Source organism: Leptonychotes weddellii, chromosome 1 (assembly GCF_054177405.1).
Source record: "Leptonychotes weddellii isolate Sample4059 chromosome 1, ASM5417740v2, whole genome shotgun sequence".
In the NCBI taxonomy this organism is placed as follows: Eukaryota; Metazoa; Chordata; class Mammalia; order Carnivora; family Phocidae; genus Leptonychotes; species Leptonychotes weddellii.
In genome coordinates, this window is record NC_138369.1 from 81,787,077 (window position 1) to 81,812,347 (window position 25,271).

The 25,271-nt window shown below is 38.6% G+C and overlaps 1 protein-coding gene across 1 annotated transcript in view; it reads right to left on the reverse strand.

The window, feature by feature from the left end:
- PIK3CB (phosphatidylinositol-4,5-bisphosphate 3-kinase catalytic subunit beta) overlaps positions 1 to 25,271 on the reverse strand; it is a 145,120-nt gene that overhangs the window by 30,205 nt on the left and 89,644 nt on the right. Inside the window, exons 11-13 of the mRNA XM_081800808.1 lie at positions 20,307 to 20,428; positions 17,466 to 17,609; positions 15,702 to 15,801 (exon numbers count right to left, since the gene is read on the reverse strand). Of these exons, the coding sequence (XP_081656934.1) occupies positions 15,702 to 15,801; positions 17,466 to 17,609; positions 20,307 to 20,428 (366 nt within the window). The remainder of the gene's footprint in view (positions 1 to 15,701; positions 15,802 to 17,465; positions 17,610 to 20,306; positions 20,429 to 25,271) is intronic.

The window sequence follows — 25,271 nt, forward strand, 5'->3', positions numbered from 1 at the left end:
GCAAGCAGGCTAAGGCTCTTAGAGCATCTGCCACTTCAAGAAGACTCCTGTAATAGGGTAAGTTGGTCATGGAATGGGTTAGGCTGACACTAGGTTACCCGCCAACAGCAAGAAAATTTCTGTGCAACAAGGTACACCGTAAAACACCCCACAATTCCCAACCTCACCACACATCCCTCTTAGGTATTAGTTTGGCTCCAAGAAACCCAAAGGTCTATTTAAAACAAATAGGATCCTTTAAATTTAAAGAGGTGAGCATACCAGCTTCCAACACAACTGCTTATTTTATGTCTAAGAATTACATGTAGAGGCCACTTTTAGACAACAGCCTTGAGCAATGGAATGTAAAACAAGGCAAAAGGGCCCACAGTGGGCACGAGGCTGAATACAGACAGGCCCACCAGGTGACCAACTTCAAAATATCCATAAGCCCTAACTGACCAATGGACTATTTACAACCAGGCACAGTTACCAAAAAAAGGGGTAATTCCATAGATCCCCATACCTCCTCTCCTTCCCCCTTTAAAAACAGCCCCCACCCACTGCCTCATTGCAGACAGGCTCTCCTTTGCTGTCCTGTCCACCGCTCCCTTGCAGTGTATTCAATAAACTTCTATCTCCTTTGTTCTGACTTGGGTGGATCCTTTCACCGCCAGTGCCACCAGCTTCTATGCTACCACAGCCCCATGTTTGGGGGCCCCCATTCAAATGAGAGAAACAACACACTACAGTCCTAGAAATTTCAGATAGCTAGTAAAATGGCAAAATCTTACTGAAGAAAACCTAGAAATATAATGGCCATTACGTGAAAATTTCCAATTAGATAAAACATTTAAAAAAAGCACTTGAAAGCAAGTGTTCCCAAATGAAATAAACAGAATGGGATATGCACTTATTAGTATGAAGCAGCCTCTAAAAGGTTTCAAAATTCCAAAATTCCAACCTTCATTGAAGATTCACTGCAAAAGGCTAATGAAAAATTAAAGAGAGGGGCGCCTGGGTCACTCAGTCGTTAGGTATCTGCCTTCAGCTCAGGTCAGGATCCCAGGGTCCTGGGATCGAGCCCCGCATCGGGCTCCCTGCTCAGTGGGAAGCCTGCTTCTCCCTCTCCCACTTCCCCTGCTTGTGTTCCCTCTCTCGCTCACTCTCTGTCAAAAAAAATATAAATAAATAAAATCTTTAAAAAAAAAGAAAAATTAGGGTGCCTGGGTGGCTCAGTTGGTTAAGCGACTGCCTTCGGCTCAGGTCGTGATCCTGGAGTCCCAGGATCGAGTCCCGCATCGGGCTCCCTGCTCGGCAGGGAGTCTGCTTCTCCCTCTGACCCTCCCCCCTCTCATGCTCTCTCTCTCTCATTCTCTCTCTCAAATAAATAAATAAAATCTTTAAAAAAAAAAAAGAAAAATTAAAGAGAAAGGGTATTTAAAACAAAAGACTGTAACAGACTGAGGCATAAGACTGACATAATTTCTACTGCTCCCCTCTCTCCTTTGAGTATCCATTCTTTTTTCTTTTTTTTTTTTTAAAGATTTTTATTTATTTATTTGACAGAGAGAGACACAGTGAGAGAGGGAACACAAGCAGGGGGACTGGGAGAGGGAGAAGCAGGAGAGGGAGAAGCAGGCTTCCCGCAGAGCAGGGAGCCCGACGCGGGGCTCGATCCCAGGACCCTGGGATCATGACCTGAGCCGAAGGCAAATGCTTAACGACTGAGCCACCCAGGCGCCCCTGAGTATCCATTCTAATAACCCTCTGTCTCAATTGCCTTTCTACTCTAAAGAGACTATTAAACATTAGCTTATAAAATAAGACCACCTGAGGCTATGGGCCATTCTCTTCCCCTAACTTTCACATCTTGCTCAAAGGCAAAACTAAGGGCCAGTCATGGAATTTCTTAAGCCCAGGGAGAGGATTCTGAAAATTTCTATAAGGAGATTACCTCTGGAACCCAGTCGAGAGAGGGAAATAAAATTTCACATTGTCCCTTTCTTTCCAGCTCCTGACCAACTGGTTATTGATCCTTTCTCTTCCAGAGAAAAGTCTTTCTTTCTTGCTGGTCTTGTTTTATATCCTAAGGCTTGGCTATCTGCTCACCTGAGATATTCAAGTTGTTCTTTCTTTTGGTTATGTTTAGGAGTAACTCTAGATCTTGTAAGGATAACATCTTTTGCATATACTCTGAAGATGCCTCTTAGGTCCGTGGGATTGTTTAATACTGCCAGAAACAGTTGACTTTGTCAAGGTTGAAATCTGACAAGATATTTGAAAGGACTTAATAACTTCATGATGAGAAATCTGGCCAAATTGGAAGCTATTATACAGAGCCTGATAGGAACTTTTTTAGGCCTTCTCCCTTATGCTTACCCAGTGGGGAAGAAAAACACTCTAACATAGGTGCATAGGTGTTAGCCCATTGATATAATTTAGGCAGCAACCCAAGTCTTTGAGGAACTGAAAAATAGTTGTCCTTGTTTTACAAATCTAGTCTTTACAGGACCAGAGATGTGGCTGAGAAACAACTCAAAATCCATCAATACTTTTTACCAAACCCAAAACCTCCCCTATTTATCTCAATAGGCTTATAAGTATTATTAATTCTGGCTTTAAGAGAACAAAAGTTAAAGGAAGAGCTGGCATTTTTTCCCCTGTGCCTTTGAGATAATACATGTCGTACCACAGTCCTCTCCATAATTCTTATCTAGGCCATTTCTTTGACAAGTAAACTTCAGGGAGGTAATTCTTATCAAAAGGGGAAAAAAGGTCATTTGGAACTTGACTTGTTAAGAACAAATATAATTCTTAAGACTCTTCTCTACAAGTATTAGAAAAAGGTTTAGGCCCCTAAGCAGATAATCTGAACTTATTCCATCTATCAGAAAAACAATTTGGAGCCAACTATTTTTCATAAGCAGTGAGTTTTGTTGTATTATACCTAATTCATGGTAGTAATTTATTTTTTTAAAGATATTTATTTATTTTTTTGACAGAGAGAGAGACACACAGCAAGAGAGGGAACACAAGCAGGGGGAGTGGGAGAGGGAGAACAGGCTTCCCGTGGAACAGAGAGCCCGATGCAGGGCTCGATCCCAAGACCCTGGAATCATGACCTGAGCCAAATGCAGACGCTTAACAATTGAGCCACCCAGGCGCCCCCATGGTAGTAATTTAAAGCTCTAAGATATAAGGTCTCTGTTTGCTTCCATTGGTGTTGGTATATGTGTTCATACATTTGTTTTAAATGTGTGGTATTTTCTATCTCCAGATGGGACTGCCAAAATTAATTTGTAGAAGAGCTCTGTTTATATGCCTTAAAAAACAAAAAACAAAACAAAACACAAGCACTTATATAAATTTAGACTTCACAAAATTCTCAGAAATGTAACAGAAACTATCCCAAAAGTTTTTCAAGTTCACATACTCTGGAATAATTTTTGGTAAATTAAAGCAAGTTTAAGTTCATTAGTTGAGTGGAAACAGGCATGTCTTTAGAGTTATCAACATTGACGATATGGTAAACAACTTTTATTCTACCTGAATTTACTAGCTAAATTCATGTATTTCTGTCCTAATTTGTCAGCAGAAAAATAACTTACAATAATGGCTGATTTTGTCTAATGTCTCATGAAGCTTTCATGGGTAAAATAAACAACTGTTGAGAACAAATGATTTAAACAGATTAAGTGGAATAAGAGTTAATAAAGTTTTTAGCAACAATTATATTTTATTGGGTATGCACTTAAAAATAGCTTCCCAAATCTCTGGTAACTTGAAACTTTAGAGTTTTGCTAAGTTAAAATAAGTAATAGAGATCTGCTGAGTATTTACATCATTTCCAAATAAGAAAATACTGAAATATTAATTACTGAGCACAGGTTTATCTACTTTTGGCTTATTCCAGAGAAACTAAAAGATATTTGGATGTGTCAGTGTACTGGAAAATTGAAAAAAGGCATATGCTTCTAGAAATTATGAAATGTATTCATAAACTTGCAAATCTAAAGACCGCTGGTGTTAACAGTTCATAATTCCTTCTAGGTTTTTACCAGGAACTAAGGTTTCTAAACATTAAGAATTCTAATTAATATATGCAATTAAAGCCAGCAGAAATAAGGGAAACATCTCCATATGCAAAGAAAGCAAATGTGTGTTTTTGGTAAAAGAAGGTATGATAAACGAAGATAATATTTTTGAGGGGAAAAAAGTTGTAGAAAGTTTGTGAAAAAGAAATCTTTGGAAAGGAATTTTGTATGTGGTCAGGACTAAGACTGGAATAAGTAAGTTTTAGTATCAAAAGTAAGCTGGTGTAAAATTAGATTTTTGGTTTCTTTTTTTTTTTTTTTAACTTTTAGTCTACTTTTGATAACAGACTGTGGCAGTTTCTTTAAGTGATCTGCCTACAAAGCAAAGACACTGTGTTTTATCAAAATAATTTCCTGTGGTTGCTGTCTTTATCAGGTCATTGATTACTTAAGAAAACTGAGTCTTCTCAACATTAAAAAAACTAAGTTTTACTAGTTTTGCTAATAGATAATTAAGTATTAAGTTTCATAATGATCTGTGATCCTATTTCCTCAAGGGCTTTAAGACTTCCCCCCCACCCCCAAACTTCTCAAAATCAAATTATAAATGTTCTTTTTGACCTGGAAGAAACTATTGGATTTTTCCAAAGGACCTCCTGGAACATTTCAAGGGATCTGTTAAACTAATTAGGTTTATTTGGTATGTTAAATTACGTAGAAAATATTGTCAAACAAGAAGTAATAGTAAGCCTTCTTTACAAAGTGTGTTCTAAGAATTTTATGAAATTCCTAGAAATCTGGTAAGTCCTCATGTAATATTTATTAATCACTTGTAATTCTGATTATCTTAAAAGGTTTATGACATCCTCTAGGACCCCAATCAAAACTGGCAAAAGTAAACCATTTTCTTACTGTTACTGCCTTCCCTTCTGAAATTGCTGTCATTAAAACTGAGGCTCACACTAAAAGGATTAAACCTGAGTATCAGAAAAATGCCCCAGCTGACTTTCATGCTAAGGCAACAGTAACATAATCTATAAAGATTGTGGCACATGTGGAAGAAATCCACTCTGCTTCTGCAAAACCTGCCCCTCACTGCCAGACTTTTGCCATCCCGATGGACTTGCTCCTGAAGTAGAGAAATTAACATGGGTAAGCAACAGCTGTGTAAGTTAAACAGTTTGAGGCTATGAGAAACCCAAGATGGCCTCTTGGTTCTTGCCGACTCCCTGGCAAACTCCAGTTTTTTAGTGTTTGCATTCCTTTACCCACCAAAATGCAGTTAAGATGACATAAATTATGCATAGAGATTGGTAAGAAGACTTTTATTAAATTGCAAACACAGTCTACCAGCAATGTCTGACCTGTCAGGTCCATAATCTGAGAATAACTGTTTTTGTCCCAAGAGATCTCAGACCTCCTCCTTCTGGACCTTTGGAATATCTGCAGATGACTTCATTCAATTGCCACTTAGTATGGATTACCAATATGTTGTTATTTTATGTGTGTTTTCCAGATGGGTTGAAGCATTCCCAAGCTCCAAGGCTGATGCCCTCACAGTGGCAAAGAAACTGTCACAAAGTGTATTTCCCACTTCTGGTATACCTTCCACAATCTCCAGTGATGGAGGCCCCCACTTCACTGGACAAATCACATGAGGCTTAATGAAAACCTGGTAAACTTCTTAGAATTAACACTGTCCCTATCACCTTCAATCATCAGGCAAGGCTGAGAGAACTAATGGGATTCTCAAACTTAAAATTTCTAAACTTGCCTAAACTACCAGACTTTGCTGGCCTAAGGTATTATCTTTGGTCTTGCTATTAGTAGTTACCCCTTTAGGAAACAAACTTACTCCACATGTGACAGTCACCAGCAGACCAATGTCTATTAGTATACAGCCTTATGCTGGTCCCTTGTTGTCTCATGCTTTTAAGACCAGCTACTGTAAATCTCTAATATCTTATGCTCAAGCCTATCATCAACAGGTTAAAGAAGCCTTCTTGGATCCCAATTCAAAGGTTCCTTTTGGTCACAGTCTAGAGCTTGGTGACTGGTTGTTCTGGAAATGTCATCAGAGGAAAACAGCTGTTGAGCCCCATTGGAAGGGACCTTACCAAGTGCTCTTGACCACTACACTGCGGAAAAACTAAAAGGTATTAAGCCTTGGGTATACATCTCACAGCTAATGAAGGTTCCACCTCCAACCTGGTCCTGTACAGATGCTTGGTGACCTCTAACTCAAATTGATGAGGAAGAGATATAGCTGACCTCAAGGCAGACTGCTTCTGTCCAAGGCAATGGATCAAGACTTTATTTTTTTAAAGATTTTATTTATTTATTTGACAGAGAGACACACAAGAGAGGGAACACAAGCAGGGGGAGTGGGAGAGGGAGAAGCAGGCTTCCCACCGAGCAGGGAGCTCGATGTGGGGCTCAATCCCAGGACCCTGGGATCATGACCTGAGCCAAAGGCAGACGCTTAATGACTGAGCCACCCAGGCACCCCTGGATCAAGACTTTAAACCTTAACTAAACATGAAACCCTTTCTCCTTCTCCTTTCTTTTACTCTGGCATTAGCCTGGAAAGATAATGCCTCACCTCTTTCTCCCCAGGCCACTGCTTAAGGGAGGTAACCTCTGGATTTTAAAACAACCTTCTAATTCAGGGTGGGAGAAAATCTAACTGAGCCCCTAACTTTTGACAAGCAAAATAAGGTATCTCATTGGGCAACTCCCCTGAAGTTACATTGTTGAGTTAGAAAGGACCTGCCAGGAGGCTTTCATGATTCAGGAATTCACTCCCCTTGGCAGGCCCCTACTTCCCTGGTTAGGGATAAATGTAAATGAGCCTATAATCAGGAAATTCTCCTCAATTCTTAAAATTACTACAGAATCTGCTGCTAAAGCAACAGAAGCCCAACAACTATCCTTAGATTCTTTTTTTTTTTTTTAAGATTTTATTTATTTATTTGACAGAGACACAGCAAGAGAGGGAACACAAGCAGGGGGAGTGGCAGAGGGAGAAGCAGGCTTCCTGCTGAGCAGGGAGCCCGATGCGGGGCTCGATCCCAGGACGCTGGGATCATGACCTGAGCCGAAGACGCTTAACCGACTGAGCCACCCAGGCGCCCCCATCCTTAGATTCTTTAGCCAAAGCTGTTCTTGATAGTAGGACAGCTCTTGATTATCTTTTAGCTGAACAAGGAGGATCTCTGCTGTGGCCAACACTAGCTGCTCTATCTGGACTAACATTTCTCAGGAAGCTGAAACTCAGTTACAAAAGATCACTGAGCAAGCTACTTGGCTTAAAAGGTGACTCCTTCAACAGGGCCTTTCTTTGACTGGTTTGGGTCTTGGGGACCATGGCTCCAAAATGTACTCCAAACAACAGGAATTATCCTGCTTATAGTTATGATAATAATTTCTCTGGGGTACATTGTATTCTCTCACAAGTTTTAAATGTTAAGCCACTAACCATCAAGTAAATGAACTCCTTAGGACTGGAATGTCAAAAAAAGAACAAAGAGAATGACTGACTTCCATAACCTATGAATACCACAGGGATTAAGCAAAAACATCCTAACCTATGGATAATGGTTACGACAGAAAAGGAACAACAAAAACTTTGAGAACTTCAAAACAGTATCTGATAGTGACACAAATGCCTTAAATTTTGATCACATCTCTCCATTAAGCTGAGAGCCTGATCAAAAGGGAAATGTTAAAAGAAAATGACAGGCCCCAAATGCTATGTCAAGTCACCAAACTGAGGCTTAATACCTAACCTAACTGCAACTTCAACCTTCCCCTCCTCCCCGCCCCCCCGCTTTTAGATTTATTTATTTATTTGAGAGAGAGCAAGCGGGGGGTGGGGGAAGAGGGAGAGGGAGATAGAAACTCAAGCAGACTCTATGCTAAGGGCAGAGCCCTAATCAGGGCTCAATCTCACAACCCTGAGACCATGACCTGAGCCAAAAAACTGACTGTGCCATCCAGATGCCCCTTTTCTTTTTTTTTTTTTTTAAGATTTTATTTGTTTATTTTGAGAGAGAGACTGAGCACAAGTGGGAAGAGGAGCAGAGGCAGAGGGAGAAAGAGAATCCCAAGCAGCCTCCACACTGAGCTCAGAGCCCAACGCGGGGCTTGAACTCATGACCCTGAGATCATGAGTCAGATGCTTAAGTGACTGAGCCACCCAGGTGCCACCCCTGCCCCCCCCCAGAAGTGTAGTCTTAACGGTCAGTCAGCAATTTTCTGGTCAGTACCAATAAGGTAATCTGTCACAGGGGCCCTCTCAACCCCCAAAGGGAAATGAGGAAATCCACCTAATAAGACCCTCTGCCCCTCCCCCTAAGGGAAGGTAACTGTTCTAAAACAATCATTTTTCTTTTGCTAATTGCCCCACCCCATTTCTGCCTATAAAATCCTTCTATTTTGCAACTCAAAGTCCCCTCTACTAGATTAGCTAGACAGGACACTGCCCAATTCATGAATCAATTTATAAAGCCAATTAGATGGTTTTAAAAAATTGGATTTTATTCTACATTCAATGAATATTACTTCAGGGATTTTAAAAATGGAAATGACATAATACATCTACATTTTAAAAAGGTCACTTTATCTGCTGTGCAGAACAGGGGATGTGTATGCAACAATGGAAACAAAAGGCACAATTTAAGAAGTTAATGAAGACATCCAGATGAAAGAAGATAATGGACTGGACGAGGACACTAGCCATGAATATAAGAGACATTGATAGGTATGAGATATATTTAAGAGGACTATAAAATTAAGGGGACTAATAGTATCCATTTCATATAGTTGTGAAGAATAAATGGCCCACAATAAATGGTGAGTAAATGTTAGCTATTATTACCACCATTAACAAGCTTTCCAAAAGGATCAGATAATAGTTGTTTTAACATGAATGAAAAATCATAATATAACCATAATATAATAATATATTACACATATATAATGTAAATCATCTATGAAAAGCTATGGGAGTTTCTTTGGCAATGCAAATCAGTTAGAAAAGTATAATGAAACAGAATTACCACAAGGATCTGATATAAAATACGGTGGACACCAGAGAGGTATAGGAATGAGTAGGTTAAGAGTGAGGAAACAAATGGCCTTCAAATGAGATCAAGAGGTTGGAAAATATAGCAAGGTAGGGAGTCTCTGCCATGAGGAAAAAACAATGTACCAAGAAGCAAAGTCTGGGAGAGGTTTTTTAATTCTACAAAATATTCCATCTAAGTGGACTGAATACATGAATTCAGATTATATCAGCTAGATGTAACTATCTTGCTAATAACTTCCTAGTCACATACAGCTTATAGTCTGATGTTTATACCCAGACAATAATCAACACCTATAGTAAAACCCTCAGAACTCATTTCTCTAACATGCACCCACAAACCTAGACACACAGTAAAGTTGATAATTCCTCCCCCCAATGTTTTCATCTGTGCCAAGACAAACTTATTTCAGTCTTGACCTATGGTCTTTTACCACGGTTAACTGCATACTGGGGGAAGGGAAATAACCAGACCTTTTCAAACTTCTAGACAATGGCTTTGAAATGACACTAATTCTAGGAGACCCAAAATATCACTAAGGTCCACCAGAGTAGGTGCTTATGGAAGTCAAGTTAACAATAGAGTTTTAGCACAGATATATTTCACAGGGGGCCCAATGGGTCCCAAACCCCAAACCCATCCTCCTCTGGTTATTTCTCCAATTCTGTAATGCATAATTGGAATGGATACACTTGGCAGTTGGCAGAATTCCCATATTGGTTCCCTGACCTATGCAGGGAGGGATACCTGTCAATAAGGTATCTCCTCCTCCATACCTGTCAATAAACTACCACAAGAAGTTTGCTTAAGCTGGCAAGGCCAACAATGTATTTTCACTGTCCTTTCTCAGGGGTATATCAACTCTCCAGCTCTATGTCATAATTTAATTTACAGAGATCTTGACTGCCTCTACCCTCAACAAGATACCACTCTGACACCTTTATAATATTAGACTGATCCAACCTGGTGAGTAAGAAACAGCAACTCAGAAGTTAGGAAATATTCCAATAAAAATTTGGGGCCTTTTATCTCAATGAAACTTGTAGGGCTCAATTTGTATGGGGCATATCAATATATCCCTTCTAAGGTAAAGAAAAATTTGTTGCTCTGGCCCCTCCTACAACCAAAAATGAGGCACAATAGCTAGTGGGCCTCTTTGCATTGTAACGGCAACAACATATTCCTCATGTGGATAATATACTGCTATCTATTTACTAAGTGACCTAAAAGGGTGCTAGTTTTGAATGAGATCCCAAACAAGAGAAGGTTCTGCAATAAGTTCAGACTGCTGTGCTACTTGGTCCTATGATCCAACAGATTTAATGGTGCTTGAACTGTCAGTAGCAGACAGAGACACGTTTGGAGCCTTTGGCTGGCCCCTATAGGTAAACCATAGCACAAGTCCTCAGGATTTTGGAAAAAACACCTGCCATTTCCTATAGATAAATACTCTCCTTGAGAGAAATAGCTCTTAGCTTGCTACTAGGATTTCGTACTGAATGCTTAACCACTGGCCACCAAGCAAGCATGTGACCTGAGCCCATTACGAACTGCGTGTTATCTGACCCACAAGCCATAAAGATGGGTGAGCAAAATAGTACTCCATCATCAAATTAAAGTGGTATATATGAGACTAGGCCAGAGTAGGTCCTGAAGGCACAGTAAGTTACACGAAGAAGTGATTCAAATGTCCATGGTTTCCCCCTCTTGCTACACTACCTTCTCTTTCCCAGCCTGCACCCATGGCCTCATAGGGAGTTCCCTTCAATCAGTTAACAAAGGAAGAGAAGTCTCAAGCATGCTTTACAGATGATTCTACACAGTATGTAGGCACCATATGAAAGTTGACAACTGTGGTACTACAGCCACTTTCTGAAACATTTCTGAAGGACTGTGCTGAAGTGAAATTCTCCCAGCGGGCAGAACTTTGGAAAGTTCAATTCACTGTTCACTTTGCTTGGAAGGAGAAATGGCCATACACGCAATTATATACCAGTTCATGAGCTGTGACCAAAGCTTGGCTGATGGCCAGGGACTTAGAAGGAACATGACTAGAAAATTAGTGACAAGGAAATTTGGAGAAGAGGTAAGTAATAAACCTCTTTGAATAGGCAAAAAAAAAGATACACGTCTCCTTGGATGTTCACCAAAGAGTGTATTTGGAAGAGGATTTTTATAATCAACTGGATAGGACGACCCATTTTGTGGATACTAGTCAGCCTCTTTTCCCAATCACCCGTCATCACCCAATGGGTTCACGAACAAAGTGGCCAAGGTGGCAGGGATGGAGGTTATACACGTGCTCAGCAATCTGGACTTCCACTCACTAAAGTCTACCTGGCTATGACTACCATTGAGTGACTGCTGTGCCAGCAGCAGAGACCAACACCAAGACCCTGATATAGCACCATTTACCCAGGATGGTCAGCCAGCTATCTGGTGACAGGTTGACTGCACTAGACAGACTGCTTCTACTATGGAAGGGGCAATATTTTGTTCTTACTGGAATAGACACTTAACTCTCGATACGGATTTACCTTCCCTGCCGTTCCCAGGACACCTTAACCACCACCGTGGTATTCCACACAGCATTGCTTCTGATAAAGAAATTCATTTCACAGCAAACGAAGCATAACAATGGGCTCATGCTCATGGTATTCACTAGTCTTACTATGTTCCCCACTAACCTGAAGTAGCTGGCTTAACAGGAGAGTGGAATGGCCTTTTGAAGACTAAGTTACAGTTCCAGCTAGGTGGCAATACCTTGCAGGACTTGGGCAAAGTTCTCCAGAAAGCTGTATATGCTCTGAGTCAACATCCATGACACTGTTTCTCCCACAGCCAGGACTCAAAGGTCCAGAAATCAAGGTTTAAAAATGGAAGTGGTACCACTCACTATTACCCCTAGTTACCCACTAGCAAAATTTTTGCTTCCTTTTCCTGCACCCTTATGCTTTATGGGCACAAAGGTCTTAGTTACAGAGGGAAGAATGATTCCAGTGGGAGACATGGTAATGATTCCACTGGACTGGAAGTTAAGACTCCAGCCCAGCCACTTTGAGCTCCTTATGTCTTTGGATCAACAGGCAAAGAAGGCATTATGATGCTGGCTGGAGTGATTGATCCTGACTACCATGGGGAAACTGGCCTACTACTCCACAGACATAAAGAAAAGTATGTCTAGAATACAGGAGATCTCTTCTTAGCATGACCATGTCCTGGGATTAAGACCAATGGACAATTACAAGCTAACTTCAGTAGGACTACTAATGACCTGGACTCTTCAAGAATGAAGATTTGGGGGAAACCTGGGCTCAGTGCTGACTCCCATGTGCTCTCTCTCAAATAAATAAAATCTTAAAAAAAAAAAAAAAGAATGAAGGTTTGGGTCAACCCTGCAGGTCAAGGACCACAGTGAAATGCTTACTAAAGGCAAAGGGACTACAGAACGGGTTGGAAGAAGGTAGTTAACAAATACCAGCTATGACCACATGACCGTTTACAGAAATGAGGATTAACTGTCATAAGTATCTCCTACTTATTTTGGTATGCGTATGCTTTTGTGTGTATCTGTGTATATGTTATATGTACACAGACACACAGTCTTTGTTTCCTTCCCACTCTTTTCCTTTATCTTTTTAAGGTTTTATTTGAGAGTGAGAGTGAGAGCAAGAGCGAGAGAGACAGAGAGAGAGAGAGCGCGCGCACGCATGCCCATGAGCAGGGTGGAGGAGCAGAAGGAAAGGGAGAAGCAGACTCCCTGCTGAGCAGGGAGCCCTATACAGAGCTCCATGGGCAGGGCTCAATGCAAGGCTTGATCCCCAGGACCCTGGGATCATGACCTGAGCCAAAGGCAGCCGTTTAACCAACTGAGCCACCCAGGCGCCCCCCCTTCCTTTATCATGTAACATAAGATGTACTGACTTTATATCATAGTATTTAAGTATTAATTTACATCGTATTTAATTTTCAGAGAAACAAGAAGAGTAGACAACACTCAAGGATATATTACTTCTTGTGGTGGGAAACAGGTTAGTGTATTTTTGGTTGTACTCAGGGTAATTTTATCATGTTGGGGGAATTCTGAACTTGCTACAGTCTTTATCTGGAGATTAAATATGGTTTTCAGAGCTGTGTATACACGCCAAGTTGATCTGTCATGGTTAATTTTAGGTATTAACTTGACTGGGCCATGGGGTACCCAGATATTTGGTCCAGCATCATTCTAGGTGTGTCTGTGAGGGTGTTTTTGGATGAAATTAACATTTGAATGGGTAGACTGAGTAAATCAGGCTGCCCTTCCTAATATGGATGGGTCTTATCAGAACCTGTGAAGTTCTGAATAGAATAAAAAGGCATACTTTTCAGCAAGTAAGAAGGAACTCTGCCTATCTGACTGCCTTGAGTTGGGACATAGGTCTTTTCCTGCCTGGAACTAAAACTCCTTGGGTGTTAAGCTTGTCTGCTTTCAGACCAGTACTTCACTGTCAGCTCTCCTGGGTTTCCAGCTTCCTTAACTGAAAATCTCAGGACTTCTCAGCCTCCATAATCACATGAGCCAATTCTTCTGTACCATCCTCCTCTGCTTCACTCTCTCTATACAGCTAACCCTTAAATAAAGGGTTAGAGGTACTGACTCCCACCTCCAGCCCCATGCAATTGAAAATCTGCAACCAACTTTTGAGTCCCCAAAAACTCAACTACTAATAGCCTATTGTTGACGGGAAGCCTTACCAATAACATAAACTGTCAACGTATTTTGTCCATTATGTGTATTATATACTATATTCTTACAGTAAAGTAAGCTAGAGGAAAGGAAATCATAGGAAGAGAAAATACATTTACAGTACTCTACTATACCAAAAAAAGTAAGTGTATAAGTGGACTCGGGTCATTCAAATTTATGTTGTTCAAGGATCAACCATACACATACACAAACACATACACCCCTTATTGGTTGTTTCTCTGTAAAACACTAACACACTCTTCATTGAACTAACACCAACTACACCATCAAAACCTCCAAGTGTCTCCTCCACTGTGAACTCTTCCCTAATGTCTTAAGTTTGGTTACATATCTCTCTTTTGTGCTTCCATAATATTCCCATACCAACATTTCTATCATAACAATCACTGATTTGTACACCTTCTCTATGGAATATAAATTCCTTGATAACATAACTATATTCACTTCATATTACCAGTACCTAACACAAACCCTGGTATATAGTAAGTTCTGAGTAACTGTATATTAAACCATTAAGAAAACCTTCTTTTGTTTATTTAGAGGATACTCAATTCAAGAAAAATTATTGTTAAAGAACAAGAGCATATTGTTGCTATCTGTCAATGAAGGTTCTGGCATGAAGAAGCTAGAATAAAGGGTTGTTTTATTTTGATGGCAGACATGTTCTCATCACAACCTTCAGGGGACCAATGACCTACCAGCAAATCAAGCGTGGGCCACGGTTATGCTTCTCACTTGCAAGCAAGCTATTAAAAAACCATTACTATTTGCAATTACTTAGCTGTATAAATCAGGATTATCTCCAAAACAAGAGAAATAATACTGAGACTACAACTGACAATAATAGTCCCGGATTTTGGAATTCTGTATTCAGTAAAACAGTTTCATGCTTCTGTTTAATGGCTTTTATTTTATTTTAGCTTCAAAACACATTTATACTGATAAAATGACATTGCTGTCTATTTTATATATTGGATCTGTGTTTAAGTTTTGATTTATAAAAGAGAGTTGTGGTGCTAAAAGTGTGAAAACTCCCAGTATGATTTAAAAAAAAAAAAAAAAAGTTAGTTTTATAGTTGGACAGACTTAACTAAAACTTATTCCTGTCACTTAGTTGTGGTTTTTAGGCAAGCTACTTAATCTCTTGGAGCCTTTGTTTTCCCCCTCATCAAATCCAGACAGTACTGGCAACTACTGTGGCACATTATTAGGAGAGTAAAATAATATACTTAAGACATGTAGTATGATTCCTGGCATATAAGCATTTAACATCTGACCTATCAATATCACTGTATCTCATCACCTGCAATGATTAAGAAAATGAAGGCCTAGAAAAAAGATAAGGGACTGCAGGTATATATATATATATAGTTTGAAAAAGCAGCTTGAGGAGTCTGAATTCTAGATCCTATAACAGCTATGGACTTAGGTGTCAAAATATCTCAAACTAAAACATATGGCAGAATATATGAAACATAAATACTAAGTACTAACTGCAAAGAGTAACTCAGGGACATGAAAAAACAGGGTCTAAAAATTTCATGACCTTTGTCATCATCACCATCAAACACATTGTTAAGCATGTCTAAATAAGCATTTCCTATTAAAATGTAAGCCATGTTATTAATATAGATACTAGGAGGAATCCATAATTTTGTGGGGGGGGCACTCAATGTTCTGCTAAGTTTGTTGACACGTCATTTCTTGACTTAAATTATAATTTAAAAATGTATTAATTAAGTTTAGTTACTGAAACAGCTATGAAATAATGTAATGTGAGAAAGAGCACATGATCCAATTTATTAAAAACCATGTGGCAAACTTAACATGAAGATTAAAAAAACCTGATACCTGCTTGGAAAGCACTTTCATGTGCCCTACGCTTCCCCGGCAGTAGGCTTCAAGGATGACACCAAATTGTACTGAGACAGCAGGAATATGCACTTCTGACCTACAAATAAGTTAATAAATAATATTAAGATGAGTTGCTTATAAAACACTTCAGATCACCAAATAAAAATATTGACTTCATGGGGCGCCTGGGTGGCTCAGTCGTTAAGTATCTGCCTTTGGCTCAGGTCATAATCCCAGGGTCCTGGAATCGAGCCCCGCATCGGGCTCCCTGCTCCACGGGAAACCTGCTTCCTCCTCTCCCACTCCCCCTGCTTATGTTCCCTCTCTCGCTGTCTCTCTGTGTCAAATAAATAAATAAAATCTTAAAAAAAAAATACTGACTTCATATTCTATTATGAAATAAACTTCTGATGCCATCAAAAAACAGAACACATCATCTTGTTCACAATTATTAGTGGGATGGTCAACTTCTCAAGTCTTTAACCACCACAGTTCAAAAACGTGTAGTTTTGTAATTCATTAATTTTTTATTCAAAAAAATCCAAAATTTTCACATCTCACCTTACTTTTTGTAGTTGAAATGGTAACACTGCCAATTAAATGACAATAAAGTGAAACACAAAGATCTGACTCACATCACACAATTGACTAATCCCTCAATTCGCTTCTATACAATTTTTTCTCACTTAAAGAATGCTGTACATGTTTGAAAAAGGAAGGAACACCTTGTTTTGTTATTCCCTAAAGGACTTAAAAATAGGAAGACTGAACTGCATGAGAAGACTACTGACAAGTTAAAAATAAGAAAGGAAAAACTTCTATGAATTAGTAAGTCAAGATTCAGAAATGTAACCCTCCAAATTAACATAAAAATAATATAGAGCACTTATTTTCCTTAAGAACTTTAGCAAAAATGGAGGAAAGTCATATTTTTCTGACAATCATTAGTTTCAATACTATGAAGTCCAGATGAAAACGACAAAAAAAAAGGGGGGCGCCTGGGTGGCTCAGTCATTAAGCGTCTGCCTTCAGCTCAGGTCATGATCCCAGAGTGCAGGGATTGAGCCCGCACTGGTCTCCCTGCTTGGTGGGAAGCCTGCTTCTCCCTCTCCAACTTCCCCTGCTTGTGTTCCCTCTCTCGCTGTCTCTCCCTCTGTCAAATAAATAAATAAAATCTTAAAAAAAAAAAAGAAAACGACAAAAATGTCTGAGTAGAGAGTCAGAAATGAGGAATCAACAATTTTCCTAGGACAAAAGAACTTTAGTTATCCTTCTTGATTTACTCCTATATAAACTTGGTGAAATAAGACTCATGTATTTCTGAAAATGACCTAATATAGAAGCTGCAAATAATGTTGCTGTTCTTATAGGAAAACTTTAAAACCTCTAGCTATTAGTAGTAATGATGATATTACTACCCAAAGCCTTTTGGAAGGAATCAGTAAGTCTGGTTTTAGCACAAACACATTGTAAGTACACAATAAGTACACCTGACTAGAAAATAGCAATACATTAATTATTTGCTTCAGTTAAAAATCAAGGAAGCTTGGTGGGACACTTATCTGAATTACTTTGCCAAATCCTGAAAATTAAGAGTTGGGTATCAAGAAATAAGAGAAGACACCAAGAAGAGTGTAAATGTTACAGATGGCTCAGAAACAACTGAAGCAGCTGACCAGTATACTAAATGTCCTGTATTATGCTGATTTATATTTACAAAAGCACAAGGTGGACTCACATTAAAAAATATAAAAGACTTACCTAAGGTGCCAAAATAGAAACTGTCCTATCCTGCGATTAGCCAGTGCTCTTTCTAATAGGAATCTAGAGAGGGCACAATCAAGAAAAGGCTCATATTTTAAAACTTGCACCAGTTGTAAAAGATATTGAGAGAGTTCTTCATCACTAAAAGAAACAAAAGACAGAGTAAGTCACTCAACAACCAGTGCCAGAAAAAGATCCCTTCCTATCAAACTATCAAATACTAACTTACTGAAACACAACAGTTCGTTGGGGTCAGGCTTGTTGCATGCTTATATTCACTATTCCACTGTTAAAATAACACAAGAAAAGCTCAGGATTTCCTGTGGGCAGGAGGGGGAATGGAAAGGAAAGGAGCAAAGAACAGATATATGGGGCATTTTAATTAAATTATCTAGGTTGATACGATTAATGACTGTATTTACAATTAGCCCAGAGTTACAATAAAATCAGGTACTTTAATACTGACTTCTGATCATGCTGGAAAAGTGATATACTCAGTCAACCAGTTTTTTTAAAATAAAAATTCTATCAGTAATTTAGCAATTTGAATTAATACAACATAATGTTGTAATTAAATGAACTGAATTAATTAAGGTTAGTGGTTCTCTATTTTGTATCCATCTCCAAAACCATTCACATGTAAACACACTCTGATCAGAGGCAATTCCAGAGGTCAGGTTAGATATGAATCCCAAGTCCTCTACTTGCTATAGCCTTGGGCAATAAATGGTTAAGAAAGTAATCTAATGCAGATCCGGGACTGAAACTCAGGGCACTATATCAAAAGAAAAACCTCATAAGCAGAAAATTTATCACAGGAAAAAGCATCAGAATTACCAAATGGAACATGGAGATCACAGCAATCTCCTTCTGGGGATTAATACATTTAAGAAAAACACTTGGCTCAGCCCAAATGGGGCCAGGTAGCCCCTTCCCCTCAGGTCTCCAGTGGAAACTTAGGGAAACTAAGAAGCAACTGGGAGCTTCATTTTTTAACACTATTCAACAATTTTAAGTTTATTGTAAAATCTTTGCCCTTTATAAAAACCTATAAATGGTGTAAAAGACAGAAAGGAAGTATTGAAACAGAAGGAGGCTTCCTCTTTCCTTACACTTTGAACTTCAGTCCCCTAAAATAACAACTGTGGAAGAGTTTGTGTAATTTCTTTTGGACATTACATGACTTGAAACATGTATGACTTTTAAAAAAGAAGAAAAGGGATAATAGTGTCCATAATTTTCTGAGAACTTTTCTTTTTCAAATAACCGTACAGTATAATATTCATTTTTGAGACTTTTCTGGATAAACCTGAAAATGCCCATTGTCTGAGACTGTCTCAATAATGACATTTCCTCAAATAAAGCTCATAGATTTTTACACATGTACAAGCACGCTCACTGCAGAACTGTTTATAACAGGGAAGTCTGGAGAAAACCAAAAATGTTCCTTAATAAGGAAATGGAGTAAATAAGATATATCCCTACAACAGAATATTTCACAGTAGTGGAAGGAATAAACTATATTTATATGCAATGGGAGAGAAGGACCTCAAAAACCTATGTTGAATTTTTAAAAAGCAAGATTTAAAATAATACATATGGGGGGCGCCTGGGTGGCTCAGTCGTTAAGCGTCTGCCTTCGGCTCAGGTCATGGTTCCAGGTCCTGGGATCGAGCCCCGCATAGGGCTCCTCGCTCTGCGGGAGGCCTGCTTCTCCCTTTCCCACTCCCTCTGCTTGTGTTCCCTCTCTCACTGTGTCTCTCTCTCTGTCAAATAAATAAATAAAATCTTTAAAAAATAAATAAATAAATAAATAAATAAAATAATACATATGGTAAGACATATTAGTGTAATTTTTAAATGTACAATGTTACTCTATATTTTTCTAGTTACAAAAATGGGAGTATAAACAGAAAAATGTGGTATAGAAGGATACAGGCCTAATTCATGATAATGATTGTCTTTGGGAAGTAAAAGTAATCAGGAGTAGGTTAAGAAACTATGAGGACTTCACCTTTAGCTGTAATGTTATTTGCTTAAAAGTATTTTTAAAAAGTGACAAAATATTAACATTTCTTAATTCTGAGTGGTGGACAGAAAAGAGTTAACATATAGCAGCAGTCCTGAACCTTATGCTTTAAAAAAAAAAAAAGCCTGTTTACAACACTGGCCCTTTTGGCTGGCATCTGGAAACAGATTTCAGAAGGCTTCCCACCACCTAACAGATAAGAGTAGCTCTGTGTGCATAAATTATTCTTACAAACAATATGGTTTATGCTCAATACCCATTTTTCTGGGACTCTAGAATTTTGCTTTTGTGTTAGGCCCCCAGTAAAAATCCTGGCTGCCATGTCTCTAAGGAGCTTCCCCAGTAGACAATATTTTAGACATGTTGTCATAACTTGTTGCTAGGGGAATTAAGTATATTCACTGTGATTCCACTAGCAAAGAACTCTTAGAAGTTCCTGTATGGTTTCCTCCAGACTTTGCTCCATGAATCTTTTTCTTCTGCCAATTCTACACTGTCTCCTTTTGCTATAATAAATCACAGCCAGAAGTATGAGTATATGCGGAGTCCTGTGAATTCTAATCAAGGGTGATCTTGGGTACCTCCTGACCCAGTGTGTTTTTGGTTTTGTTTTATAATATAGAGTAAACATGAAAGAGGAGGGAGAGAGGGAGAGAAGGAGATGATCAGAAGGGACAGAGAAAAAAAATGCTTTAAACTCTGAATAATTCCTAGCTCTTTCCTTTCTTATGAGACATTCAAGCAGACATCACCTTCTCTACCTACCCCCATGTTATTCCTTTCCCCCAAGAAAGCCACCTGCAGAATACCTCATCTGTCGCAGGCAGTCCACAGCATATTCTCGCACGTACTGATCTGGATAGTTGAAATCTAGAAGCTCTAAGGCCTCCCGGGGGGGCAGTTTAGGCCAAATCTGAAGTAGTGCCTGAAGCTGTTGAAAAATTAAAACTGGTTCAGAAATTATAGGGGAGAAAAATAATCTATTTTTCCTTGACACATAGGAGCAGAGATGGGTCAAAAGAAAGGAAAAGCATACGTGCAATTACTGAGGCCTCAAAACTCCACTCCTGTTAACATGGATTAATACAGACTGTCTTTGTTGAAGTATTTATAAATAAGCAAGTTTAAAAAGCTATGAAGTACTTACCTGGGAAGAGAATGATACACTGAATACATGATTCTACAATCATTAGCCATTAAATAATTTTTCAAAGGAAGGAAGAAAGAAATGATCAAGAAATACTTAAAGGTAAAATTCAAAGTGCAAATATAAGTACATGCTCAAGCTAATGACAGGCCATTTACATACAAAAACTTCATTAATAACTCAACATAAAATTATTTTGAGGGAGCTTACTTCTAGTTCTTAATATTTTTAAGGATATCTACCACTTAATAGAATGTTTTTATCGACCATAACAAGTTTAAACCCTTTAAATCATAATAAGTGACTAAAAAGAAATAATTTTCTATAAACAAGGTAAAAACAGCCGGTCTCCTATTTACAGATGCCACTTAGAAATGATCTAGACAGAATAAAAAAGAATCCCTCCATGGGGATGAGTTGGAACTGCAGGTGGAGGGTGGATTCGAGCAGACATGGCCACATCTTTGGAAACCCTAGTTCCAGAGAGCCCAATCTAGAAAGAACTCTTATCTGACCCCATCAGAGCACTGTGAGACTCATCAGGGTTGTTCCTGGCAAGAGTCCCTTCCTCCTCAAGGTTAATTATGTTTATAGCATGTATTCGTATCAGGGATGATTAAATGAGAAGAAAAGTGGTTATGGAAGAGAGAAAAAGTTTTTGATAATTACGATTTGTGGCCCCTCCAAAGTCCAAACCTATCTGACAAAATCTTATTCCTTATTATCAATAGTATCTATGTGATATTGGGTATCACATAAGTAGCATATAAGTAGCACCTGGAATCCAAAGAAGACACACAAAACGTATGCAAGAATAGAGTTACAAAAATATGGCAAAGAGACGGCAGTAACTGGAGGACTTCTCTCAATAGACTGCCGATCTCACAGTCATATTGAAAGAAGTGGCCTAAGAGTATCTGCTGTCTAGCTGCCTTGTCGTTTGTCATTTAAGCTTTTATGTGAGAGTTGGGCTTTGTGAACTAAATAAAAACCATTTATATTTTATTATTTTAATTCTACTAATTATTCAACCCCTTTCATTAATTATGTCAAGTGCCAAAATAGGTCAATAATACTTGAATACCTAGAAGCTAAGTTAAAAGGTATTTTCTCGGGGCGCCTGGGTGGCTCAGTTGGTTAAGCGACTGCCTTCGGCTCAGGTCATGATCCTGGAGTCCCGGGATCGAGTCCCGCATCGGGCTCCCTGCTCAGCAGGGAGTCTGCTTCTCCCTCTGACCCTCCCCCCTCTTGTGCTCTCTCTCATTCTCTCTCTCAAATAAATAAATAAAATCTTTAAAAAAAATAAAAAATAAAAAAAAAGGTATTTTCTCATATCAAGCAAATTTAACCTCACTAAAGATACTTTTTGAGAAATTAATTTTTCTATTATTTTACATTGCAGAAAAAAATAACACTTCTGAATAACTTTTAAAAATTTGATTACACTGCTATTATTACTATGTTTTCATAAACTAACATAGTTATGAAATTTGATATTACAATTTACATAATTCTTATTCAAATATAGTAAAATGTTAGTTTAACTTTTACCTTAAATATTTAATTATTCTTAAACTTACATAAATAAAAATAAGGTTTATACTTGCTCTTTTTATGTATCCAGCACATATATACATACAGTACATAAAAAGATACATACTTACTTGCGGTATCAAAATATCATGGGGACGGGGCTATTAGGGGAAAAAATGTCTAAACAGGATCCTAACGGGGGCAACTGGGTGGCTCAGTCGGTTAAGCGTCTGTCTGTGGCTCAGGTCATGATCCCAGGGTCCTGCAAGCCAACCCTGTATCGTATCTGGTTCCCTGCTCAGTGGAGAGTCTGTTTCTCCCTCTCCCTGCCCCTCCCCGCCACTCTCACATGCATGCTCTCTCTCAAATAAATACGCAAAATCTTAAAAAACGGGGTGGGGGGGCTCTTGACAAGTGTAACAATGAAAAAAGTTTTACAAATACTGGTTTAAAGATAAGAAACACCTACCTCAATACCACTTTTCATCACTGATGGGACTCCCTCCCCACTTTGCCCAAGGTCCTAATGGACCAGAAATCCCCATTATGGATAGAGGAATTAGGGGGACCATTTCCTGAAGGTCTGAAACAATAGTTTAAACTATGTCGTGAGTTAAAAACAGCCCTACTATTGGAAGGAAGTTACCTTTGGTAAGTTTATTTACAATTATTAAAGAATTAATTATGTAAATGTAAAACTAAATAAAATATCAAAACTTACTACTTTAGTTTGGGGGAAGCTATGGAAGCGAATAGGGAAGAGAAATCTGACTCAGCCATATAAATAAAGAAAGCAGTGCTAATTACCTGCCTTCTGCAAAGAGTATTGAAACCACTTCCACATTATGCCAACAGAATATTTTCCTGTGGATTAACGGAGGACTACTCCTCTTTTTTTTCCCTTGGGGTGGGGGTAGGGGGAAGGCCTCTATAGGATTTTCACCCATGGCTTGCTTATGCCTCTAGAATCAGAAAACACACTTTACACCACACTTCTGGCTCTACTTCTTAAGGTACTCAATTTATTAAAAATACAGTTTATATTCATTCTTTTGTACCCATTCACTGTAACTGGCAATGGGACAGAGTCGGGAGAAAAAAACACATTACTTTCTATTACAAAAACTTTTTTTCTCCAAACAACTGAAAAAGAGGATTAGGATTGGCTTTCTTCTATCAAAATGGAGGATGTCAGGTTATATTTGAAAACAATGCTTTAGGTTACCTCCTGGAAATGAGATAAGTGTGCTAAATTCCAAAATGTAAAAATTTCTATCCCCAGGGTTCAAATAAAGAAATATCAGGGGCACCTGAGTGGCTGAGCCAGTTAAGTGCTGGCTCTTGATTTTGGCTCAGGTCACGATCGCAGGGTCCTGGGATCCAGCCCAGCACTGGGCTCTGCCCTAAGGATTCTCTCTCTCCCCCTCCCTCTGTTCCACCCCCTACTTGCACACACTCTCTCTCTCTAAAATAAAGAAATAAATGTTTTTTAAAAAGGAAAGAAATATTAAGGGAAAACTGGTTCTTTTTTTTTTTTTAAGATTTGAGAGAGAGAGCACAGGCATGCATGCTAGTGGGGGGAGGGGCAGAGGGAGAGGCTCCTCAAGCCCACTCCTCACTTAGCATGGAGGCTGAAGCCCTGGTGGATCTCATGACCCATGAGATCATGACCTGAGCCAAAACCAAGAGTTGGTGGCTAACCACCTGAACCACTCAGACACCCCTCATTCTGTTTTCTGACAGCTGACAGAAGAAACCTCTCTCGCAGATATCTTTTAAGAGTACAGCAAGAAGGGGTGCCTGGGTGGCTCAATCGTCAAGCGTCTGCCTTCGGCTCAGGTCATGATCCCAGGGTCCTGGGATCGAGCCCCACATTCAGCTCCCTAATCCGCGGGAAGTCTGCTTCTCCCTCTCCCACTCTCCCTGCTTGTTTTCCCTCTCTCACTGTGTCTCTGTCAAATAAATAAATAAAATCTTAAAAAAAAAAAAAAAAAAGTACAGCAAGAAATTTCTTCTATTCTAATTCTATACAAAGTAATAATATATGCATTTCTTGGATAAGCAGTTAGAACTGGACACTATCCATCAGAAGCAGGCAAACATGCCAACTAAAAAAGGCTGATATTCCACCATTATGGCAGTTCATAGAAAACTAACCTTGAATTTAAATAAACAAGTAGTTAGAAGATAACTATGACAAAACAACTAAAATCTATACAGAAATAGTTCCTTTTCAGAGTAAGTAATGTTCATACGGTCTAACTGTATAAACAGTTTAAATGAGACACATTATAATTATATAACATGATTCAAACAATTATTAAATACTAGAAATAAATTCAAAACAAGTCCTTTCTAAACTCAGAGAAGTAAAATAATAAAATCAAAAAAATTTTAAATGTCTATGATTAAAAGCATTTCTTGAAAATTTTAAAAAGTCATTATAAATTTTATACCTGAAACTAATATAACACTGTATGTTAACTATACTGGAATTAAAATTAAAAAAAATTTTTTAAAACGTCATTAGAGATTTGCTAAGCCCAGAAAACTTTTAAAAATATCAGCTGAATTTGGGCGCCTGGGTGGCTCAGACGGTTAAGCGTCTGCCTTCGGCTCAGGTCATGATCCCAGAGTCCTGGGATCGAGTCCCACATCGGGCTCCCTGCTCCTTGGGAGCCTGCTTCTCCCTCTGCTTCTCTCTCTCTCTGTCTCTCATGAATAAATAAATAAAATCTTTAAAAAAAAATAAAATAAAAATATCAGCTGAATTCAAATAAGTAAGGTGAACAAATTAGGTTAATATACCAAATGTATTCATTCTGATTAAAAAACCATTTCAAGGATCTTTCTGTAGAGCATTGATAACCAACTGAATTTAATAAATGCCAGTGCTTTTTGACAGGATTCCGAAAATTAAATCAAGGATCTAAAATTTGGTGGCTTTTTTGGAACTTTTTTTTCCTGTCTTTATTCTGTCTAAAGGCAAACATTCACCAACACTGCCCAACTAAAATGAATGTTAAAAACCGATCTAAAAGGTTTATGCTCTAAAATATTAGCTTCTCAAACAATATATATTCATTTTAGAACA